Below are 21,553 nucleotides of genomic sequence, written 5' to 3' on the forward strand. Positions count from 1 at the left end.
ATTTAAAGGGGGTCCGTGATGAAGGAGAAGTTGAGAACCCCTGATCTAGGAGAAGATTGCATCTGACAGTTGACTGTTTTTAGAACTGGGATTAAGCGAAGGACAGAGGTTTCTTTTGCTATGCTCCTAACTTCAATATACCTGTAGTAGTTGAAATGGCAGTATTTCTTCTTCCCCAATACTGTCACGCTTAATGGCTTTTGGGATACAGCTATTTGGTAGATACTAGAAATGTTGGAACTTGACTTCTCCCTCTCAGCAAACTTCATTGTCACTTCATATTGTTGGAGAGCAGAGGTTGGAATTTCTTATGTTCATTCTTTCTGAATTGCATAGTGTGTTCTGAAACTTCTCTAGACATATAAAAATCTGAAATTATTTTCCTTAGATTCCTCCTGCTTCAAGCATCGTTTCCCTCAGACGTCCTCTGAGGAAGTAAAACTTTCTTTAGACACTCTATTCTGTATTTAATTTAGTATTCTTAATCATCTCTATCCCCTAGTAAGCCTATGCGAAGCACACTGTATTTGTCTCAAAACCCATTTATTTGACAGCTTAGTTTAAGGCAGATGGGACTTGCCACTCAGATCAGTCTCCAGGTCTTATACTGCCCTGGATTAGTGGTTGCCACATCTTATTTCTGACAGTATTGAGAGGTTTGTGCTTCAGGAGAAGCACCTGGAACGATTGCGCTGAACAGTTACCAGATAACTTTCTTCCAGGGAAGTTTCCTTTTGAGAAGTTGTCTGGGGATTGTTTCCAGAATCCGTACTGAGGTATTACTGTCATCTCTTGTAGCTTATTAAAGAGTTTCTCTAATATGTTCTGCAGCAAATACTGTGATATGTGCTATAATATAACTGGACTAATAAAGAATTGGTTTTGCTAGATCAGTCAAAAGCACCAACAAGTGTATTGGTCCAGTTGGAAATGATTTGACAGTCAGATGCTGGGGAGTGAAACACTTTCAATGGACAGGCACTCTGTGCCTTTTCAAAATCCGGCACTTGTTTCCCATGTAGAAAGCATCCGTTTTTCTTTAGTTTTCTTATTGTACTGGATCTGGCTGGGATGGAGTTAATTAGCTTCATAGCAGCTGGTATGGTGCTGTATTCTTTGTGACCAAAACAGTGTTGATAACACACTAATGTTTTAGCTCTTGTTGAACAGTGTTTGCACAGTGTCAAGGCCTTCTGTATTTCTCACTCTGTCCCATGTCCGTCCCTCCACAGTGACTGGGAGGTGCACGGGATGTTGAAAGGGGACACAACCAAGCAGATGACCTGAACTAACCAAAGAGATATTCCATGCCATATAATGTCATGCTCAGCAATAAAATGGAGAGGAGGGAGGTTTAGAGAGATTATCCAGCTTTTGCTTGGGAACTGGCTGGGCATTGGTCTGCCCATCGGAGGTGGTGAGTGATTGGCTTGTTTTGTTTTGTTTCTCTCTTCTTCCACTTCTCCTTGGTTTGTTAAACAATTTTTATCTTGACCTACATGTTTTCTTGCTTTTTACTTATGCTTTTCTCTCTACCTGTCCGATGGTGGAGGGGGAGTAAGTGGCTGTGTGATGCTTAGCTGCCTACTGGGCTTAGCCCCCAACACCCACGATGATCTATTCTTGCTTGTGTAAGGCAGAAAGAAAATAAAGAGATCTCAACTCAGATCTCAATACATGGATATCTGCTATAATATGGTTTTGGATTCTTTGCGGTAAGGCAAGTATTTTGCTTTTATTTTGTACGTTGAAATTTTTAAGATACCGTGAAAACTTCTGTCACAAAATCTACAGAGAAAACAGTAATTGTAGTGTATTTTTACTAGTTTTTTGTATATTCTGGAGTTAAATCTAAATGATTTGCCTTGCCATGGACTCTTCTGGTGCCTCATCTCCCATAATGTTCTCAGGCCCATTCTTCTCACCTAGCAAGTCTTAGTTTGCCACTTCTCAGTCCTCACTCTTCCTGCTATTCCCCCCATGTTGGCCTCTCCAACATGCTTGCTTTCTGCTCAGCTGTTATTCCTACTGTATTCAAATTTGACAACTCCCTTCTGCCTTTTGCCTCTCTGGAGAGCATTATTTACAGAAAGATCCACGCTATTCTTACTAGATGCCAAAAATTGTCAGGCCAAGTGAAGATAGAATTCATAAGGCAAATTGCTAAAGTTTGCCTCTATTTGAATGTTGTGGAAGTTTTTTTTATGGTTTCTGTGCTCGGTAAATAAAGGTGAATGGACTTTCTCAGGGAACTGTAAAAGGTATGTTCTTGGCTGAAAGGCCAATACCAGAAACGTTTGAAGCTCATATTGCAGGCAGGAGGATGCTAGAACAGTTCAGTAACCACAGATTTTCAGTCAAAGTTGAGGATGGAACAGCATGTGGTTTGGGTTTTTTTGGGGGGGTTTTGTGGTAATAATTTTGTTCTTGCAAATGGCAGAACTGTCTTGGTTAATTTTATTTAATTTATGTTTCCTTCCAAAGTTGAGTTGACACATAGAACCATTGAAAAAACACCAGTTGGCCAAAACAGTTTTTATCTCCAGAAAGTAAGACTGTATAACAGAAAAAAAGTTTGGTACTTTTAGTAGAGGCATATAATAACTGATACATTTTCTTTGTCTTTGTACTCCTTTGTAGATGCTGGAAATAGTGGAAATTCATACTCCTGCAGCCACAGAAAACTGTAGTATAGTATGTATTGTGTCTGAACTAGGAATTCCAAATAGGATTTGGCATTCTGATATGTTCTGAAAACATCTGAAACTTATCCTATATGTTGTGTCATGTTTTTACCTAACCTGAGAATATTAAAAGTTTGAGCAAAACTAGTTAGTGTACCTCTAAGATTAATATTAGTGCACTTGTTCATTTCCGTAATTACTTGAAGGGCAGTAAATAGGTAAAAAGAGTAAGTTCACTTCCCATTCTGTGAATGGGGAAAAGAAGTTTGAATAAAAGTTTGAATGGCAAACTGGGACTTGCTAAATGAAAAGGATGGACTTGAAAAGAAGAATGATTTGAGACATGATGTGGGAGAAAAGTTATGCCTGCAGTGCAGAATGTGGAAGTGAAATGAATTTATGTAAAGCATCAGAAGACACATAAAATATATGAAATAACAGAATACAAACTAGTGGTTGGAGAAAATACAGGACCGGGAAAAGAATCAATGCAACAGCAAGTAATTATGGTGACTAATGCTCATCACACTCATGTCTGCAGTGTAGTGTGTTAGGGAAATAATCATAAAATACAGTTTACACTGAATTATTTTGTGAATTGAAATGACAACTTGACTGTATGTCCAGAATTCTGATACAGTACACTTGAAACAGCGCTTAGTCTTGGATAGTAAAATAAAATAAACAGCACAGGAAAGGAACTTGGTAAGCATTCAGATATAATGATATCTAATTTATAATTAGGATTTCAAATCATATGTATTTAGCTTGTTTAATAACCACTATAGGAATAGAACTAGGATACATTTTTAGTTTCCTCTTCTGTATAGTTTTGTTATCTATCAGTCTGCATGTTTTCAAGATGTAAGCAAAGAGGAGGAATAGAAATACTGAATATAAAAATAAATTCCAGAACAGTGAAATCCAGGAAAAACTAATGTGAGAAAAATGTTGCAGCCTGTTATCTCTGTCAGGTAACCTTGAAATGTCTGAACTGACTCATTTTTCAATGTGCTAGTCAAATACAAAAGTTTGAAATAACAGCAATCATAGCTTGTACAATGTCTGTCATTTAGTACAAAACCATAGATAGTGTGTTTCTTGTGCTTTCAAATGAGCTGTCTTAACATCAGAAAAAAAAGCCTCTTAGTCTTTTCTTCTATGGTAGTTACTGATAGCTTTTGTACTTCAGGTTGCATTGTCGATACAGGTATCTACATGAAGTTGCAAACATATGGAAAGAGTAAACCAGATGAACCATTAAATGAAATATGTGTGATACTTTTTAAAATTTTTTTTTGAATTTTCATGTCTTGTTTGTATATGGTGAATTTTGCAATGAGACTGAAAATCTGGCATCCTGGATGCAATTGCTGCTGTAGAATATATCTGATTCATAGCAGTATACATAGTGGACTGTGCCTGCTAGTCATCAGTAGTGGATGATTAAGGAAAGAGTATGAAAGACAGAGTAAATGTAGACTGGTTTTTTCTTCTTAGTAACTTCTTTGCTGCTGGTTTAGGTTTTTCTGAGAACAAGGTTGTAAAAAAGAGGTCATTATGCTTAATAGAAGCTAATGGAGTTCTGTACCAGACTTTGGGATTTTTTGAGTCCGTTTGTGCCTTCAGTCTCCACAATATCCTCTAGCAGTATGTTTCACAACTTAGCTATAACAGTGTTTGTAGAGCAAAGAAAAAAATTTTTATTCTAAAATGAAATTTTCAGATATTAGATATATTTCCTAATTCTTGTATTTGTGAGAGAGGGAGCATAACAGTCTCCTTTTCACATTTTGCATATCTTTATTACTAGTTTCTTAGGTCTTTGCGTCTGTTTGTCGCTTTTCTCTCATGCTCTCGCTCTCACTAAGTTTAAAGAGTTTTAGCCAATTGCATATTAAAGCTATTGATCATCCATATTGACTTTTGTGGTATCTTTTATTACTCTTGAGATAGCTTTTTTTTCCACTACGTTTTCAGTGCACTTCAGGCAGTTTTCAGAATTGTGGGTATGTGGCAGAATAATGCTATGGCATGGTAATGTTTGTTTTTCCTATTCCATTCTTTATCATTCTTGAATTCTAACTTCTTTGACTATTGCTATTGAGCTAGGGAAGTTTTTTACTGGATGTGTAAGAATGCAATGTCAATCAACGTTATTCATGTACATATTCATCACTTGTTTCAATAATTTGATACCATCATTCATCCATCAAGATGACATTATTGAGGAAAAAGTAGCCGAATTTAATTTAGAGACAGTTAAAAATCGAACTTTAAGTACATATGAATATGTAATTTGTCCCTATTCTACCTCTCTCTTTAATGTATATTGAAAGAATAATAAAAGACCTACCAAATTTAGTTTGCATCATCTCTTTGGAAGGTTCCTGTTGCTACAGATAGCATTTATGTGTGTTCACAGATTGATTACAGGGGCATCATTAACTTTATTTTGGATGGAGGAGGCCAGAGGAAGCCGGCATGTGATTTATAAAGGTACTGCACTGAGCATCAGATGATCAGAGCTTATCCTGTGCACCTCCAGAATGACTCAGTGCTTTAAGCTCTGTCTCTGAAGAATGGGGATTTTGGTACTTTTTCCTGTGCTATATAGTCAGGATTTAACTAAAGAAAAAGATGTAGTTTATTTCTTTAAGTAATTGCAACTGTTTTGTGTAGATGCTTTGTTAATAAAGCTCTTTTTAGGCAGCAACAAGTGTACATGCAAAGGGAATGTATCTGCTGTGCTCAAGAGTTCTGCATGGGTAGATACTGCCTTAGGGAAGTGTAATATTTTTGTCTAGGAGGTTTTTTTGTGTTAATGCAGTTTTTGATGTACTAGTGTCCTCATCTTGGATTGGATCTGTTTGCCACAGTACAAACAAGTGCGGTGTGCATAATGCCTCTGTTGCTCCAAAATAGGCACCTCTTAATTTTTTTCATGGTGAATTAAATTGTACAGAGGGATTGAAACAAAGACTGTAGTTCTACTCAAAATCAGGCAGCTAATCTGTAGGGATGTTGTTTGTCTGTACAGTGTTGCTTAAAGATAATCTGTTGTCTAATCAGTGAGTCACAGACAGGTGAATCCTCTGCCAGATGTAATGATCCTAGGGCTTCAGGGGAGAACAGTAACTACATAGATAGTACCCAGGAGGTGGGGTATGCACACCTATTCAGACTGTTATCCAAGGTAAATCAGAGGCGTGGGGTGTGCTTGGGAGATGAAGCTAGGCAGGTCATAAAAAGATAAGTGATAGAAGCAGAAAGGCTTTGGGATATAACTTTACTGCTACCAAACTGCAAAGCTGTTCAGGTTTTCTAGTTACCTTTCTGCATTACAAGTATGACAGTGCAGTGATACACATACCACAGAAAAAAATATAAATGAGGTACATGTCCAATAGACCTTGAAATTTAAAATATATAAAACCAAATCTTATGGCAAGAATTTTAGCTTCATTGCTTAATGTAAAGTTAAAATAAAGCCAAAAAAGTGAACAGCATACTGACAACAACAAAGTAAAATGTGAAAGGAACTCCTGTCTGGTTGGAAAAATTAATTTTAATTTAATTGTTTAAACTGAAAAAGTAATTTGGCTTCATCTTGTTTATTCAATTCCTCTACATAGAGTGGCCTGCTAGTACTTTGGAAGAGTAATTTCTCAAGTCTTGAAAAATAACTTCGAGATTTGCTAATGTTCTCGTCACTGTCTTTTCAGGAGAGTGCTATTCTGCTCAACTGTGTAAATGGCAATAGCTATGTATTTTTACTTTGTACATTTCTAGAATTACTCAAATGAAATTGGAATGTTTCAAATCATTCCACCACCAGTTGCTGTAGAGTTCAGGACAGATCCACTGCACCCACAGGGAAATTTCTTGTCACATCATTTAATGATCAAGTTCTTGTCCTAGGGAGCTTCCAATAGTGTTGTAGGGCAATATTAGGAGAGGGTTTTTTCACTATCCAGGAAGCATAAAGGGAAAGATATGCCTACTTATCAAAGAGTTTGGCAAGTCATAGAGTTATTTATGAACAGCAGCAGAATCACAGTCTCTTATGCCTCAGTTTATTTTTAGATAGAGAGGTGTTAAGATAAGCCTGCCTTCCCCCCCCCACCCTTCCCTCTTTGTCCTCACTTTAGTTTGTGGTTATACTTCCTTACCAGCTTGAACAGATGAACACTGCAGATGTGCATTGCTGGGTACAGCCTTCCTTTTTTCAGGTCTTTTACCCTGACCATTTTGGTTTAAACTGAGGATGTTTTTGTTAATGAAAATGTTTCTGTCCTGTGTAAATGTAGTGTGTTATGTAAGTAAAGATTTTTGTGGAAATTCTTAACCTAGTGTAAAGAGTGTACTCTCTCTCAAGAACAGTGTTAAAGCCCTGAAAGAAATAGAGCTGTCTCAAACCACTTTATGGGTAAAAAATGTTAAGTGTATAGCAGGATATTTCTGGATCATGCTTGGCTACATTCCACAAGATTTTTTTTATAATTCTGTACCGGCACATATGAAATAAGTTGTCATCCTTTTTGTAAGAAGTCATTAAGGAAAAACAGATTTCTGAGAAATTGTCCTGATGGGAAGCATTCGCTGTGATTTGTCAACTCAGAGATAAGTCTGTTATTTTCTGTATGTTGATAATAACTGCTTTTTGTTGGCACTTCTGGTCAGTGCTATGGCAAAGGTTATTTACGTACTTGTGATATCTGAACTTTGATAAAGTCACATTTAGTTTCTGAATCGCTTTTGAAAAGAAGGTTATTTAGTATTCCAAATAAAAAAACGCCTCTGTTACTGTGGGAAAAGCTGTTGCAAGGAGGTAGTTGATATTTTAATAGTAATCTATCTGGGAAATTACAAAGAAAAGATCACAAATTCCAATACATTTTCAAAAACTGTAACATTGGGATAGTATTTCACTGTAAAACTATGACCAAACACTTTCATTTTAAACTAAATTAGCAACTTCTTCTTTTTTTCAGGAAATTTGGAGAGCGACCTCAACCAAAACGGCTCACCAGGTAAGCATTAAAGAAATTCTGGTTTTAACAATTTTTCTAAAGTTACCCTTTTCATTCTTAGTATTTCCAAGTTAAAAAAATGTGTGTTGCTAATCCAATAATTTTAAATAACAAAGCTTTTCAATTATTGTATGTAGTCAGCAGCCAGAAGTAAAATTTTGAACAGTGAGTGGCTTGTTTTTAATATGATACTCAAAATGCCTTTTTAGAAATGGTATTGACTTCACCTATCAGTTACTGTAGATTATTCAGTAGGATGTAAATCTGTTTAGTTTTAAATCACCACGAATGAGCTGGATTTCTTTTCTTGGGTAAAAGTGGCTTGTGAGGTCATGTAAAATAACAATTTTTACTGCCAAAATTCAGCTATTACGTTACTGCTATCATGCAGCAGGTAAGAGCAAGATGAACACAGTGCTGTCAAGGAGCGATCTTAACCAATAGTTGGTGAAACCTAAACAGTCAGAGATAACATCAAATACTACCATCAAGTCAGTCCATTGTGAAAAGTGTTTAGAGTGACTGGAATATCATGCCTGATTTGCTTCTGGTCTGCCTGGGAAGCATTTATACTAAAAGCTGTTAAGTAGTCACCATTTTTCCAAACTGTTGTAACACAGTCTGCGCAAATATTTATTATTCTGTGCCACAAACTGTGCTGATTATATGTAACTACTGAGATTAAAATCCACTGTTTGCTTGAAGTACAAAAGATGTGCAATTTTTTTGTAGTTTCATATGGTAATAGTGCTGTATAGAAACATGGAAATCCATTGTCGCTCTGGCCTACTTCTGAATGAAATTATGATGCCTCATGTAAAGCACGGGGTGGGAGGGAGCATTTACATTTTGTGTTGGGGATATCCATCTCATTGCATTTCTGGATAAGCTTCAGGTTAGTTTGTGTCATTGTTAAACTTCATTTCAGTGCAAAATTGATCTGACTTGTAAGTAGTTGAACAAATAATTGCTGCTTCCTGTTGGACTACCTATTTTCAGCGATATTTAAAGATACTAAGTTTTAAGTGATGAACTGTTTTCCATCTTGAGCAGTAACATCTGTTAGTATCACCCTGAAGTTAATGATAGACTTTATCTTCTATGATTTAAACACCACCACCCCCACCCCCCCCCAAAATAATGACTGTTCACCGTAAGGTCTTCTAAGTAAGTTTTCTATTAACTATAATAACTAAATTTCATGTGCTACTTCCTAGGTGTGCCAGGTACTCTTTCCTGGGAGTACAGGGTAGGCATCTGGGAGCTGCTAGCCATACTTCAAAGCAGTAGCTTGTAAACCTTTCTATAATGGTAGAGACTGGAAACAAGCAACCTAACTTTTTTTCTCTGAAGACAAAAATGCTGAAATAGAAAAAAGGTCACACGAATTTTTAAGAGTATGGTTTGTTTATGTAATGCTAAAAAATGTATCTGTAAACCCTTAAAGGCACTTAGTTCAATTGAAAAATTATTCTGCTTTTTTGTGTAAAGGCAGTCCTGTTTTTTTAATAATCTATTCATTGTTGTGCAAGCTTCAGCAGAACAACACTATTTTGTTCATACTGTGCTAGTTGTTCTTAGGTGTAAACTATAATAGTACTACCTTCATGGAGAGTGTAAAGATTTAATAATGAAAAATGTCATGTAAAAATTGCAATGGTTATGTATTTTCTTTATCAGTGGGAGGGGTTGGAGGGGAACATTCCTAGTTCTCCTAGGAGCTTGGATTGTACAAGTTCACTGTAGACAGACCAGTAGAAAAGGCAGAATTTCTTCCTCATACAATGTTAAATAAACATTAGATAGCACCTAGCATTTTTGTGCGTGGGTTGCTGGTTTTGAGTGGGTTTTTTTAGTGGTAGTCAAGTCAAAAGTTTTTAGTGTGACATGTTCTTAATTTAGTATGACAGTACTCTTAATAGAGTATTTCAAGTTGTCAGATAAAAAGTTTTTAAACCACTTAAATGCAGCTAATATATATCATAATGAAATGTATAATAATAATTTCACAGTAAATTATGTTTTGTGGTTTAAAATATATTGTTAAGCAGTGGTTGTACATAAAGTAAGTCTGTGCACTTTGAGACAGTTCTTCCATCTGTGCTTTCATGGATAAACATCAGTTTTACCAATGTCAATTGTAAAAATATCAAGTTAGTCCAAATTTAAAACAGTAATTCAAGTTTTTTCTCTGCTCTTATATCCTGCTATTTACGCAGAAAATCTAGCACACTGATCACTGTCTTATGCAGGCATGACAAATGCAAGAATTTACAAAACATCGTTACCAAACCTGGATTGTTGTTGTTGTCCAGCCTGCCCTCCTCACTCCCCTCAATCTACTTGTTTTCTTCTGTGAAACTCTGTGTGGGGATTTCTTTTGGAAAAGGTCTTGTCAACAAAATATTGCTTTTTATCTTCGATCTTTTTTCACTGGAGGTGTTTGGTTCTCTAGATCTGTACAAAGGGAATTAAACAGTTGGATGCAGTTCACAAACCACCCCCCCCCCCCCCCCACACACACACACAAAAAAAAAAAAACAAAACAAAAATCCCTCTTCTATAGGGTTTCATGTCTTCATATAACCTCCTGTTAAATTCATAATTCGTTTCTCTTGTTGATGACTTTGAAGATGAGTGCATTGGTGGGCATTCAACCTGCAAAAGCTCCTCCAGGGACTTAAGAAGTGTTCCTGTCAGCACTCTGACACAGCTAAACCCTAGGGTGTTGAATTTGGCATGCTGCTTAATGAACAGTTAGATTATTATACAGAAGAATGATAGAGTGTATTGTTCTCTTACTTCTCTCAAGGAATTGCAGTTGGTGTGTTTGAGGTAATTACAGCTTTTATATGACATCTGTCATTACAGTGATGATGAATGATAGAAAATATAATTTTTTTTTTACCTGATTGCATGCAGGAAGTAAAGGCTGTCTCTAGAAAACTAGATGAAACAATAAGCTGAAAAATTTAACCTTTTCTTAGCATCTTCACAACCAAAAGAAAACTTTTATATAAACATTGCACTGATTTAGTTAATAGCTTAAGCAAAATTTCAGAAGAATTTGTCATTATCATGAGAGACTAAATTGGTTAGGGAGACAATGTTGAATTAATAAAATGTGTTCTAATCAAATATTTGTGGCATGGTACTTTATAAAATCGAGCTTTGAACATGGTGTAGTGGTTGGCATTGCTATGATTTTACATCACAGGCGTCTTTTTTTTTCTGGAAAATGTAGTAATTGTAAATGACCACAGACCTCTGCTACTAGCTTTGTGCAAGATGGTTGCTTCTTTTTGCTGTGTAATTCTCTTAAAAAAAAAACAAAACAAACTCATCTTGACACTATTAATGGTTGCCTTTTTTGAATTTCATGTGTTTGGGGGTTTTTTGTCCTAAAGCTGTCTTCGGATTATTATAATTATAAACAAAACCAAAAGAGCTTTTGAAGCTTATTCTGTCTTTTAATTTTTAGGGAAGCAATGCGAAATTACCTAAAGGAGCGAGGTGATCAAACAGTGCTAATACTCCATGCGAAAGTTGCGCAGAAATCATATGGAAATGAAAAAAGGTAAGACTCTATTCTTTCCTGGCTTCCCTCTAGAACTCCCAGATAGGGAAACTATGGTGTGTAGTCTGGTGTGTAGTACATTGTGGAATTTGTCAGATTGTACTATAGTCTGAGGAAATGTAAAGCAACATGTCTTCTAGTAAATCATTTAATTATGTAACAAATGTTGCAAACCTATGGCATTCAATATAGTGATGCCCGTTTCTAGCAACAGGTTCTTTATCTGTGGCTGAAGTTTTTCTTCCATTGAATTAAAATGGCTCTAATTTTAAACCTTCCATTTTAAGTCTGGAGTAAACAAGCTTGATTAATGGTGACTATTTGTAGAGGAGTTTTTTACTGAGTATTTCTAAATTAGTGTGAAAGGGAAATTGCTAGCCTCAGTAAGACACTTTCCTGATTCAGACCTATAATAGCTTTAAACAGAATGACAGGTCAATCGAAACTATATTTATGGTAAACATTCTCTTGTAAAAATCAATACAGTATAAGTTTCAATAATAGGTAGTTTTCTAAGGGACAGAATCTAAAGGAAGACGTGAAGATGAATGCTTTTTAGGCAAAGGTGAATTTCCTGCAGTCTTCTCTATGGGATGTTTTTATTGCATGACTGGTAGAAGCAAATTGCATGGTCTTTCATATGCAGATTTCTAGTCCTCTCATGATGAAATAGAATTTTCTTTAAGTATAGATGATACTTTTCTACCTTAAATTTCACTGAAATAAATAGCATGGTATTTGGTTAGTTTTCAGATACTTTGTATTATTAATATTCACCACAAAAGACTTCATCACATTAATGGTTTTGAAGTTTTAACCTTTCTTTTGCCAGTGTTATGTAAGTCCTGTTACAATTATGTTTTTTTAGTTTTCTGAGATTTGAACATGTCTATGTATGAAAGTGTTAGAAAACAGGAATGCTAGAATCAAGCCTGCAAAGTTCTTGGTTTGTTACTACCAATCTGAATCACACTTCCTGATGTCTCTGAATCACAGAGATGCAGACTATATTTTCAACCGTTCTTCAGTATTCTGTGCCTGAGTACTTGTCTTTCAATATGTGTCGTCTTTTCTGTTAGCCAGTTTCTCAAGTCCTTTCTTTTGGGCAGTGTCCAGGTTCTGCAGCTCCATGGAATTGTTTACTCAAAAGTGCTTTTTAGATATTTCTGAAATTCTTGTTGAGAATCAAATGGAAGTCAGTGACAGAGGAAGGAAGAAGGGCATGGAAGCAGACAAGTATGCTGTGTATCTGCTATATAACTATACAGCCCTCTTGCTCACTGCCACGCTTAAATGCAAAAGGGTTGCAATGCAAGGTCTTGCAGGCGGTAAATGGTAACCAACCCTTTGCAGCAAACTTAAAACAGCCAGAAAGATTTATCATGACAATATAGGGACCACTGTTATCTTCTCAGATTATATTGTCATTCAGGAGTTGCATAGTTAAGTCATCACTGCAAATATTTAAGTGTATTACTCCCCAAAAAATGATGGGTGTGCCTGCAGATAAGAAAGTGACTTTCTAGTGTAGCTGTAACTTCAGTCAGTTTGTTCTCCTGGGGCCAGATCAGTTCATGAGGGCAGGAACATTTTGCAAAGCTGCCCTGTGTATCATTATTTTGGAGAACAAATTGCATCAAAAAAAGGGAGAAAATAAAAAGATGAAGTATGTTATTTCGATTACTAAAAGTTCAATTTCTGTTTGGAAACTTACATAAATGTTCTGAAGATTACAGGGCAAAGCTTCAAATTGTTATTTGCTAACAGTTTCTGAAAGCTCCTATGTGCATTTCGTAGCCTTGCCATAAACTCCTGTTACTTTGAACATACATGTATACTTCACTTGATGTTGTTAAAGTCACTGTGGCATGTACATTGCCTAAGTAACAGTAATGTTCAGTAAACTAGTCATTGGTTTCTCACTGCTTGAAATAATTGCTAAGTAGAATTAGGCATTCTTTTTTACCACTTCAGATTTTGTGAGGTGCAGTTCAGTTGCCTGTCTCAATGCAGCTGCATTTGTTCATGAAAGGTATCTCAAATTCACCTCTTTAAGAATGAAAGCATGTCAAATGAGTGTAGAGAGTTTCAGAGCCTTGCAAAAAACAACGAGGAAGGAAAATGGTTGGATGTTTGGTATAAAATAGTATGATGGTGAAATGATTGCCATTCTGGTATGGGTATGAAATGAAAGTGGAATACATACTAAGATTTCATTTTTCAGTTTAAATAGTTTTTCTAATGTTTTAATGCACCATTTAGACTGACTGTGGTACTGTTCTGCTAGTTCCCAGACTGTTAGCATCAGTAATGATGTCCTGTTGTATCAGCGTAAAGAAAAACGCCAGCTATTAAATCCTTGGATCCATGTGTGCCCTAAGGTACTTGAAACTGAATGATGCATTAGCTACTTTCTTTCTTTTTAATTTTCTTTTTTTTTAATTGCTTCTGCTTTTTTCATAGCAGAATGTGCCCTTTGGTTCTTCATATTGCTGGACTGAGCAAAATTAGTAAAGGTTTAAGGCTGCTTTATGCAACTGATCAATCAAGTTTTCACCATTTTCACATTAAATACCATTTCTGAAGTGAATTTTTGCATACATCTGTTTTATAGACAGAAACCTATTTCATACCTGGTTTTATGGAGAAATCTCATGTTTTTCAGTGGACTTCATTATGGCATGGATAGAATCTGGTTAATTTTTGATCCATAAAGAATAAGTTAAAGTGCACTATCTTTGTAACTAAGAATTCAAGTTACAAAAGGAATTATTTCTTAAATTTGACATGTCTTTCAAGTAGAACCTAAAAAAACCCTAAACGAACTTCCACGTTTTGTTCCAGTCTTTAAACCTTGTTTGTTGTGAGGTCATGGAAAATATTATTAATAAACTTTGCATGGCATAATTAAAAGGTTAGCACAATAACTACCTTTCAGTGTTATGATGAGGCTTAGTAGCTAGTGAAATACTCTGTTGAAAACTCACTGTAGATGACGCAGATCTCACATAGTGTGGTCTGGTTTAAATAGGCCTCACAGAAACACAATTGCATGTTGTTGCCTCATAGATGGAGACTTTCTAGGTTAATTTGAGAGTGTTCTTGGTACTTGTCTGTAAATAACAATAATGAAAGGACGCTTCTTTCTTTTTTGAGTGGACTCTTCTTACTAGCCTTGCTCTTCCCAAAGTTAACATTGTTTAGTTTAACAAAGAAGCCAGGAGGTAAGAAGCTCAGGGATGGACTTTAGTTGAAGACTTTTTGCCTAATGTTTTCTGTTGCATGGCTGTCATCTTCCAAAGGCATTCACCTGATAGAGTCTCAGGTGATGTTTAGTCCTGATGAGTGTGGCTGTTTGGCTTGTGTTTCTTGTATTTTTTCCATATTTACCACTCACTGAGACGTCTCCCTTGAGAGTCTGAACAGTGTGAGTATTCAACAGTTTAAAGAACTGAAGTGTTTTGGATTCTGAGACATAGTTCATTAAAGACTGTGAGCCAGATTGGTATTTGTGGATTACATGCTGTTCTGAGTTTAAACATTATCACTACTGATTAGCCTGAGAATGGTCTAGCTGTGTCTTGTTTTACGGCTGTTAGTGAAGGAGATGCTGTAATTTCTGCTCAAATACTTCCCTTCACCAAACTGAGTGTACCTGCCCTCTGGTTAATGCTCTTGTTATTGTGAGCATAACCTTTTCCAGGGCTCCACTACTTCATCCTTAGCACTCTACCACCTAATGATTTTGCATTTGTTGTTGTATTGAGTTGTTTGGTGGATGTTGTTAGTTCTTCCAGCTCCTAAGAAGGAAAGAAGACTGCTGAGTAGTTTCATGCTCAGAACAGTGTGGGTAATTGACAAATGCACCTCCTGCCTTGACCGACTCGGAATTGACCAACAGGTATAAAGAAAAAACTTCCTTGCTAATGTCACCCTGAATATAAAGAAATCTAGCTGGTAGACCTCTCTAAATCCTCCTGAAGGCAAAGACTTCTGTAAAATGAACACAGGGATGACTTAGATGATTTGAAAAAATCAAACCTTTTTGAACAGAAGCCTGTAGTTTGAAAAGAGCATTGAGTGTATCAGAACTAGGTAGCAATGACATGAGCTGATTTTATTTTCTACCCCTTGCATCCTGGCACGTTCAGTTAGGGTAACTTCTCTACTTGAAGTACCATATTTTCTCTGTATTTATTGGCCTGAATTGACTGAAGGGACTGAAGGAATGTTGTTCTCTCCTTCAGTGATGTCTGATTTTAAAACAATATTCCATGTGGTGCCAAAGACTCAACCTATTCCACTTTCTCTGTTGCAGTCAAGACTCAGAAACCACTATAAATTATCTTGTTTTTCCCTTCACGTCATTTGGAATAAAGGGGGAGCATCCTTAGACAAATCTCAGCTTGGTTTTCTTGCCATGGAAAAATGTTCAGTTTCCAGTTAGTCTGATGGAACAGATCTGTCAGAACAGATGAGTAACAGCTTGCTTCTGTTTGCTGTACTGAGTTACTGAGCCTGGAATCTAACATGAGGTTGGTAATACTATGGTCTTTCCTCACCTCAGTGGCCCATGAAATTATAGTGTAAGAAGCACTATAAAAGGATGCCCTTTACTTTTTGGAGATTGATCCTCTGACCTTTCCTGGCTGATACCAGTCCCAGTGTGAGCTTCATTTAAAACTGCCCATTGTTTTAATTACACTGATCACAAATTCTTGGAAGATGCTTAGGAGGAGCATCACAGAGAGCCTCTTCCGTGAAACTACGACTCTGGAACAAAAGGTTTTAGAGATATGTTAAATACATGAAGTATTTGAAGAGATGTGGTATCCCAAAATGTTACACTGTGCTTTATATCAGCAGGTAGAAAGCACTGAATCTGCATCTCATCATGCAGCTCTAACAAGTGTAGAACAGGTTTTGTCCAGGAAAGATATTCCTGGTTGGTACACTTCCAATAATGAAAGAGGTCACAGAGTTGATCCCTAACAGATCTCATGTGTTTTTTAGATAAAGTTGTTAGGTGTGTACCTCATGGAAGAATGTCCTGAGTTGTTTTACTGTTCATTCAGCAAGGAATTGCCAGTCTGATCATGGCATAGAGAAGAGGTATTAAGAGAATATGTTATAAATCCAGTGAAGAAATTACATCCTGCATGATTTTCCGTCATTGCTTCTTGTAGTGAAAATTCTGAACAAGCTCAGAAGAGCCAGACACAGCTGCCTTTTCCTCCAACATAATTTTCTTTTTTCCTATAGGTCAGATTAATACTTCAGTAGAATTTTTACCTCCTACACAGTCTTACTTTTAGTTTTGTGGTTAAAGAAAAAAAAAGAGAGGTAGGCCCTGTAAATCAAAGGTCGAAAGAAGAATATTTTCATTTGTTCCACCAAACATTGTCCTACCTTATTTCACATCAGTAATACTGGAAATTACCTAAATTATGTTAGTTATTTTGGGGAGGTGATTTTTTTCTCTCTTTTCCTCTATAGTTGTCTGAAAGCCAACCTCTCACATAAACATTTACATTCCTATTTGCATCGAAAATGTTTTATTAATGAGAGAACCTGTTTACAGCAGCTATTTTATACATATCCAAGACACTTTCTTTAATCCTCTGTGAAAATTAGAAATATGAGGATACTCATGGTTTTCTCATTCTATTGGATAGAAAATTTGTAGTTAATATCTTGTATACATGAGTTCTTGGGATTATAAATATGAAGTTAAAAGCCCCAAGACTGTACTCGTCTATATCTGAAGGACTTATAAGAGGCTGATACATAAGAAAACCCTTTCAAACTGTGAATGTCCACACTCTTTTCTCCTTGTTTGGTAGTTTTAACCAAGCTTAAAATTGTTTCAGCTTCAAAAGTTTCTTTCTTTGTTCAGTAAGTCATAGTTTTCCAAGGTTTTTCTCTGTGTTCTAATTTAAAAAGAGCACTTTAATTGTTGTGGCATGTTTTCTCTTCACCAGTGGATTAAAACTTGTTTCTTATAGGTCTTCATTGCCATCTAGTGGCCATAGTTATTCAAAGGACTTGGTTTAGAATAAAGCTGAAATGAAAAATGTTATGAAAAAAGTTTGGGATTTCTTGTGTTCTAGCCAGTAAGACAAATACAGGAGAGTACATGAGGAAGAAAGGTAAATGTGTGATGTTTGTTTTATGGTGTTATACCTACCTGGAATACAAGGGGTTTGGTTTCTTTTTTACAAAGCATTGCTCCTTTAATAAAAGGTTGATATTAATTTTTAGTCTGTGTATAATTTATTTATTGGAAATAGCTTATAATTGTTAAGAAGAAAATTAGTGTGATACGTTCATTAACACTGAAAGGATCTTGTATTGTCATTCAAGCTTGAGAGTTCAGAAGCTGACTAGATATGTGGTGTGCTTTTTCTGGCAATCTGAATTTGTTTCCAAAAGATCAACTCTTGAATAAATGGATCTGTTACTTGAAGTTTCTTCCAAAAAAAATTGCATTTGCTAACCTTGGAGTTAGTTCATAATTCCCACAACCCCCAGCTGAAAAGTATTGTTCATGGGTGTCCACTCTCATGTTTCCCCTATCTGGGATGGTAGAGTAGAGTAGAGTAGACCTCCTAAACAGTACTTGGGCATGATCATTGCCCTTGCTTGACCTCTTGCCAGCCTAATAAAGATGTGACTCTTTCTTATCCTCTTGCTTCCTTCCCACCCACATATGTGGGTATATGATATGTGTATATCTATATATTTTTTTAAATGTGATCACAGTTGTCTACTGTAGAAATTTTCTCAGTGTAATGCTAAAGCTGTTATTTCTTGCTTTGTTTTGGTTTTCTATTTTTCTAAAACATGCCGAAAGTTGCAGCAACCAGTAGATGAGCCTCAGAATAGATTTTTAACAACAGTTATGCTATATACATGTAGATGTGGGGTGATATAGGGCATATAAATTAGATTAGTCATATAGAAAGTAAATATTCACCTTATATTTTAATATGAATTTTATGATCTTGACTGCTGTCATTGCACTGTCTCCCTCACAAACATAAGTCCTCTTAAGATCATTTTTCCTTTAGGGTAGAGAAGCATTTGAGGGAAATTGGTTCCTGTCATCTGTGCTGTTTGAAATAAATGCAGTTGAAAAGTAGGAAATGTATTCCTGGTTTTGAGATCAAAAATTTGTAGTAGGAAGGGGGGGATTTAATTGGTATATAACAGAAACTCATGTTGTTCTTAAATACACCCTTACTGTATCACTCAACATCTTCATGAAGAAAGCTGGAACAGAGGTCAGGTAGCAGAAGATAAGAAGCAAAAGGCATAATAGCAAGCAAAACCGGGATACACAGTGTGTGCTGTTTGATAAGATTTATTACTGCTTACTTTTTCTATTTGTGGTGATTTTCAAATTTCAGAACTTCTAGTGGCAGTAAAGTTACAGTAGCCCATTCTAATGTCAGATAACTATAAATTTCAGCTTTATGATTCATGGCTGGGCTAGTGGAAGTATTCTCTTGTGCTGCTACTGTGAAAGTGTTAAATTTTATTTTTGAGGTAGTTTATTATGTTGTTTCTCAAGTTGACAGTTCCATCTCTTCTTTGTAAGGGTAGAAAGTGTTTTCATTTTATAGAGATGCAGACTGTTACCTATCATATATTGAATTGGAAAGGTATTTAGTGCAGCTAATGCTGATTTTCCTTTTTCTCTTTTGATTTACATTTTAGAAAACCTTCAAGGCAAATGAAGGGCACGTGCATGTATCAACTCGAATGCAAAGTGTTAATGGGCTGAGGAACCTTTGGGTATACAACAGTTTCTGTCTCAAGAATTTTCTCAAAAGCTGTGTGTAATCTCATAATGCATTTTTCATTTTCAGGTTCTTTTGTCCTCCTCCATGTGTGTATCTTATGGGCAGTGGATGGAAGAAAAAAAAAGAGCAAATGGAACGGGATGGTTGCACTGAGCAAGAGTCACAACCTTGCGCCTTCATTGGAATAGGAAACAGTGACCAAGAAATGCAGCAGCTGAACTTGGAAGGAAAGGTAGAAGAGCTGTAATAAATCATTCGTATTACTGCAAAGGATATTATAGCTACGTGGTGCATAATTCAAGGAATGCCTTTATTTATTTTTGACAACTTTTGTTACACTGTAGCAGATATTACATAAGTAGTTTAAAAGAAACCCTCAGAAATATGTAGGACAATTTAATAGGTGGATTTGGTTCATGGGATCATAGTAGGGTACTAACCTTTCATTTGTAGGTTGTCAATTCAGAGTCAGTAAGCTGTCAGGTTATTTGGTACGCATCAGTGGTTAACGGAAGTAAGGTTTCTGGCCCAAACTCCATGTCACTCTCCTCTGCATGAATGGATAATCTCATCAAGGAAGTATCTGAACAACATCTGCTGCTAGAAGTGGTCTTTTAAGTCCCTTTGCATAAAAATACAATTAAAATAGCATCTTAATAAATTTAGGTTTTTTTTTACAGTGATATAAATTGCTACAAGATTTTTTTAAAGATATTTGTGATGACTTGAACAGTTGGAATAGAACTAGCAGCATGTGAGTGCTCATTTTAGCTGGTTGTTTTATTAAGCAGTATTTTATAGCTGCCTAGTATTTCCATCACAGTCTACTCAGAAATGCTTCATATGGTGCTGAATAGGAAAAGAATAATAAGTTCTTTTTGAGATTTTTTTTCTTTAAGCTTCTGCGGTCACCTAGCATAAACACTTAGCTGAAAGTAATTTTCTAGTGTTTCAAAACCCAGTCATCTCCCATTCTTTCAGGAAGAGTTTGCCTCAACACATTCTCTGCTCAGGCAGCCTCTTGTGCGTGCCCAGTGTACGGTCTGTATAGTTCTGCTCAAATGTTATTTTTAGTAGTGCTTTTAACCACTCAGAGATGGCTTTGACACAGCTATAGTCTCTAATCATCTGTTTGGCAGTCCTAGTAAGGGTCTTCAGTACTTTAGTGTCTTTCTGAAGTTGGGTGCTAAACTTCACAGAGCTAAACAGTCGTCATAAAAGATATCCATATGGAAGAGATGGAAAAAGCAGTTTCTGATCTGTTTTAGAAACTATTGCATCAGTTTTCCTGTTTTGTTCTGAATTAAATATACATAGTTTCTTGAACTGGGTTGACTTGAAAGAAGAAACAACAGTATGTTTTCACCTACAGAATTATTGCACTGCCAAAACATTATACATATCAGACTCAGACAAGAGAAAGCACTTCATGTTATCAGTAAAAATGTTCTATGGCAATAGTGACGACATCGGTGTGTTCCTCAGTAAACGGATCAAAGTCATCTCCAAACCTTCTAAAAAGAAACAGTCACTGAAAAATGCAGACTGTAAGTATTTTACAGTTCTTTTCTTTACGTAGCAGTTCATTTTGCCTCCTACTAATTTTTTCTTATGTATCTTCAGGTTTGACTACAAAGTGAATACAATGAAATTTTCAGTTTCTGTTTTTTCTAATGTATTTGAACTGTACCCATCAGTGTATTTTAAAGTATTCCAATATAGATAGGTTACACCGTTGAGTTTTATGCAGTCGTGGTTAATTATTTACTAAATATAAAGGGTCCACCAAAAAACCTTTGTTCTGAGGAGTGAATCCTTGTAGACAAATGCATAAAGAATGCTCTACCTCAGCTTTCAAAGCTGTTGTATTTCTTAAGATGCCGTGATCTGGTGCTTAGGATATTTTGATCAGTATCAAAGAGATAGCTTTCAGATTGTGATAAATGAGTAGCATCATGTTATCCCAACTGCACTTCGTCACATCACAGCCACCTTCTTACTGTCTCATGCCATTTTCATGTTGTTTTTATTTTTAATATGTTTTGCATGGTTCCTTTTAAGTAATTAGTTAAGAAATCTGTATGGTGATGTTTCACCCAGATTTCTTTGCTTATCGTGTTTTTCAACTAAAGATATCTCTGGTGCTAATGTATAATTGGGAGCATTTTTGCTTTTCCTCCAAAGTTTTTGCCTGCATACCACTGGAGCACCTCAAGAGATACCCTTTTTTTTGTTTGTTTTTCTCTCTCTCTTCACTAGTGCTTTAAAAGGCTCTTCCATCTGTGTTGGGCTGGAACCCATTCACCTATGGAATGTGGATCTCGGGGCCGCTAGCTTGCCACATGACTAAAGGCAATCTGTTGCTGTGCAGTACACGCCCGTGGGCTCAGAGTATGCACTGTTGACTTTGTATTCAGACAGATAGTTGTGATGGACAGTGAACATGAATCAAGC

General features: G+C 36.1%; 1 protein-coding gene across 8 annotated transcripts in view; it reads left to right on the forward strand.

Annotated features, from left to right (window-relative positions):
- The window catches only part of RBPJ (recombination signal binding protein for immunoglobulin kappa J region), a 155,763-nt gene that overhangs the window by 122,058 nt on the left and 12,152 nt on the right, over window positions 1-21,553 (forward strand). For 5 of the 8 annotated variants that reach the window (XM_074822293.1, XM_074822289.1, XM_074822294.1 and 2 more), the window contains 4 exons: window positions 7,679-7,717; window positions 11,199-11,294; window positions 19,166-19,331; window positions 20,472-20,646. In XM_074822293.1, coding sequence (XP_074678394.1) covers window positions 11,206-11,294; window positions 19,166-19,331; window positions 20,472-20,646 — 430 coding nt within the window. In that variant the 5' untranslated portion in view covers window positions 7,679-7,717; window positions 11,199-11,205. Of the gene's footprint in view, window positions 1-6,850; window positions 6,896-6,923; window positions 7,003-7,464; window positions 7,516-7,678; window positions 7,718-11,198; window positions 11,295-19,165; window positions 19,332-20,471; window positions 20,647-21,553 lie in introns of those variants that run through there. The other 3 variants (XM_074822291.1, XM_074822292.1, XM_074822296.1) reach the window with 3 other exon arrangements.

Source organism: Strix aluco, chromosome 4 (assembly GCF_031877795.1).
Source record: "Strix aluco isolate bStrAlu1 chromosome 4, bStrAlu1.hap1, whole genome shotgun sequence".
In the NCBI taxonomy this organism is placed as follows: Eukaryota; Metazoa; Chordata; class Aves; order Strigiformes; family Strigidae; genus Strix; species Strix aluco.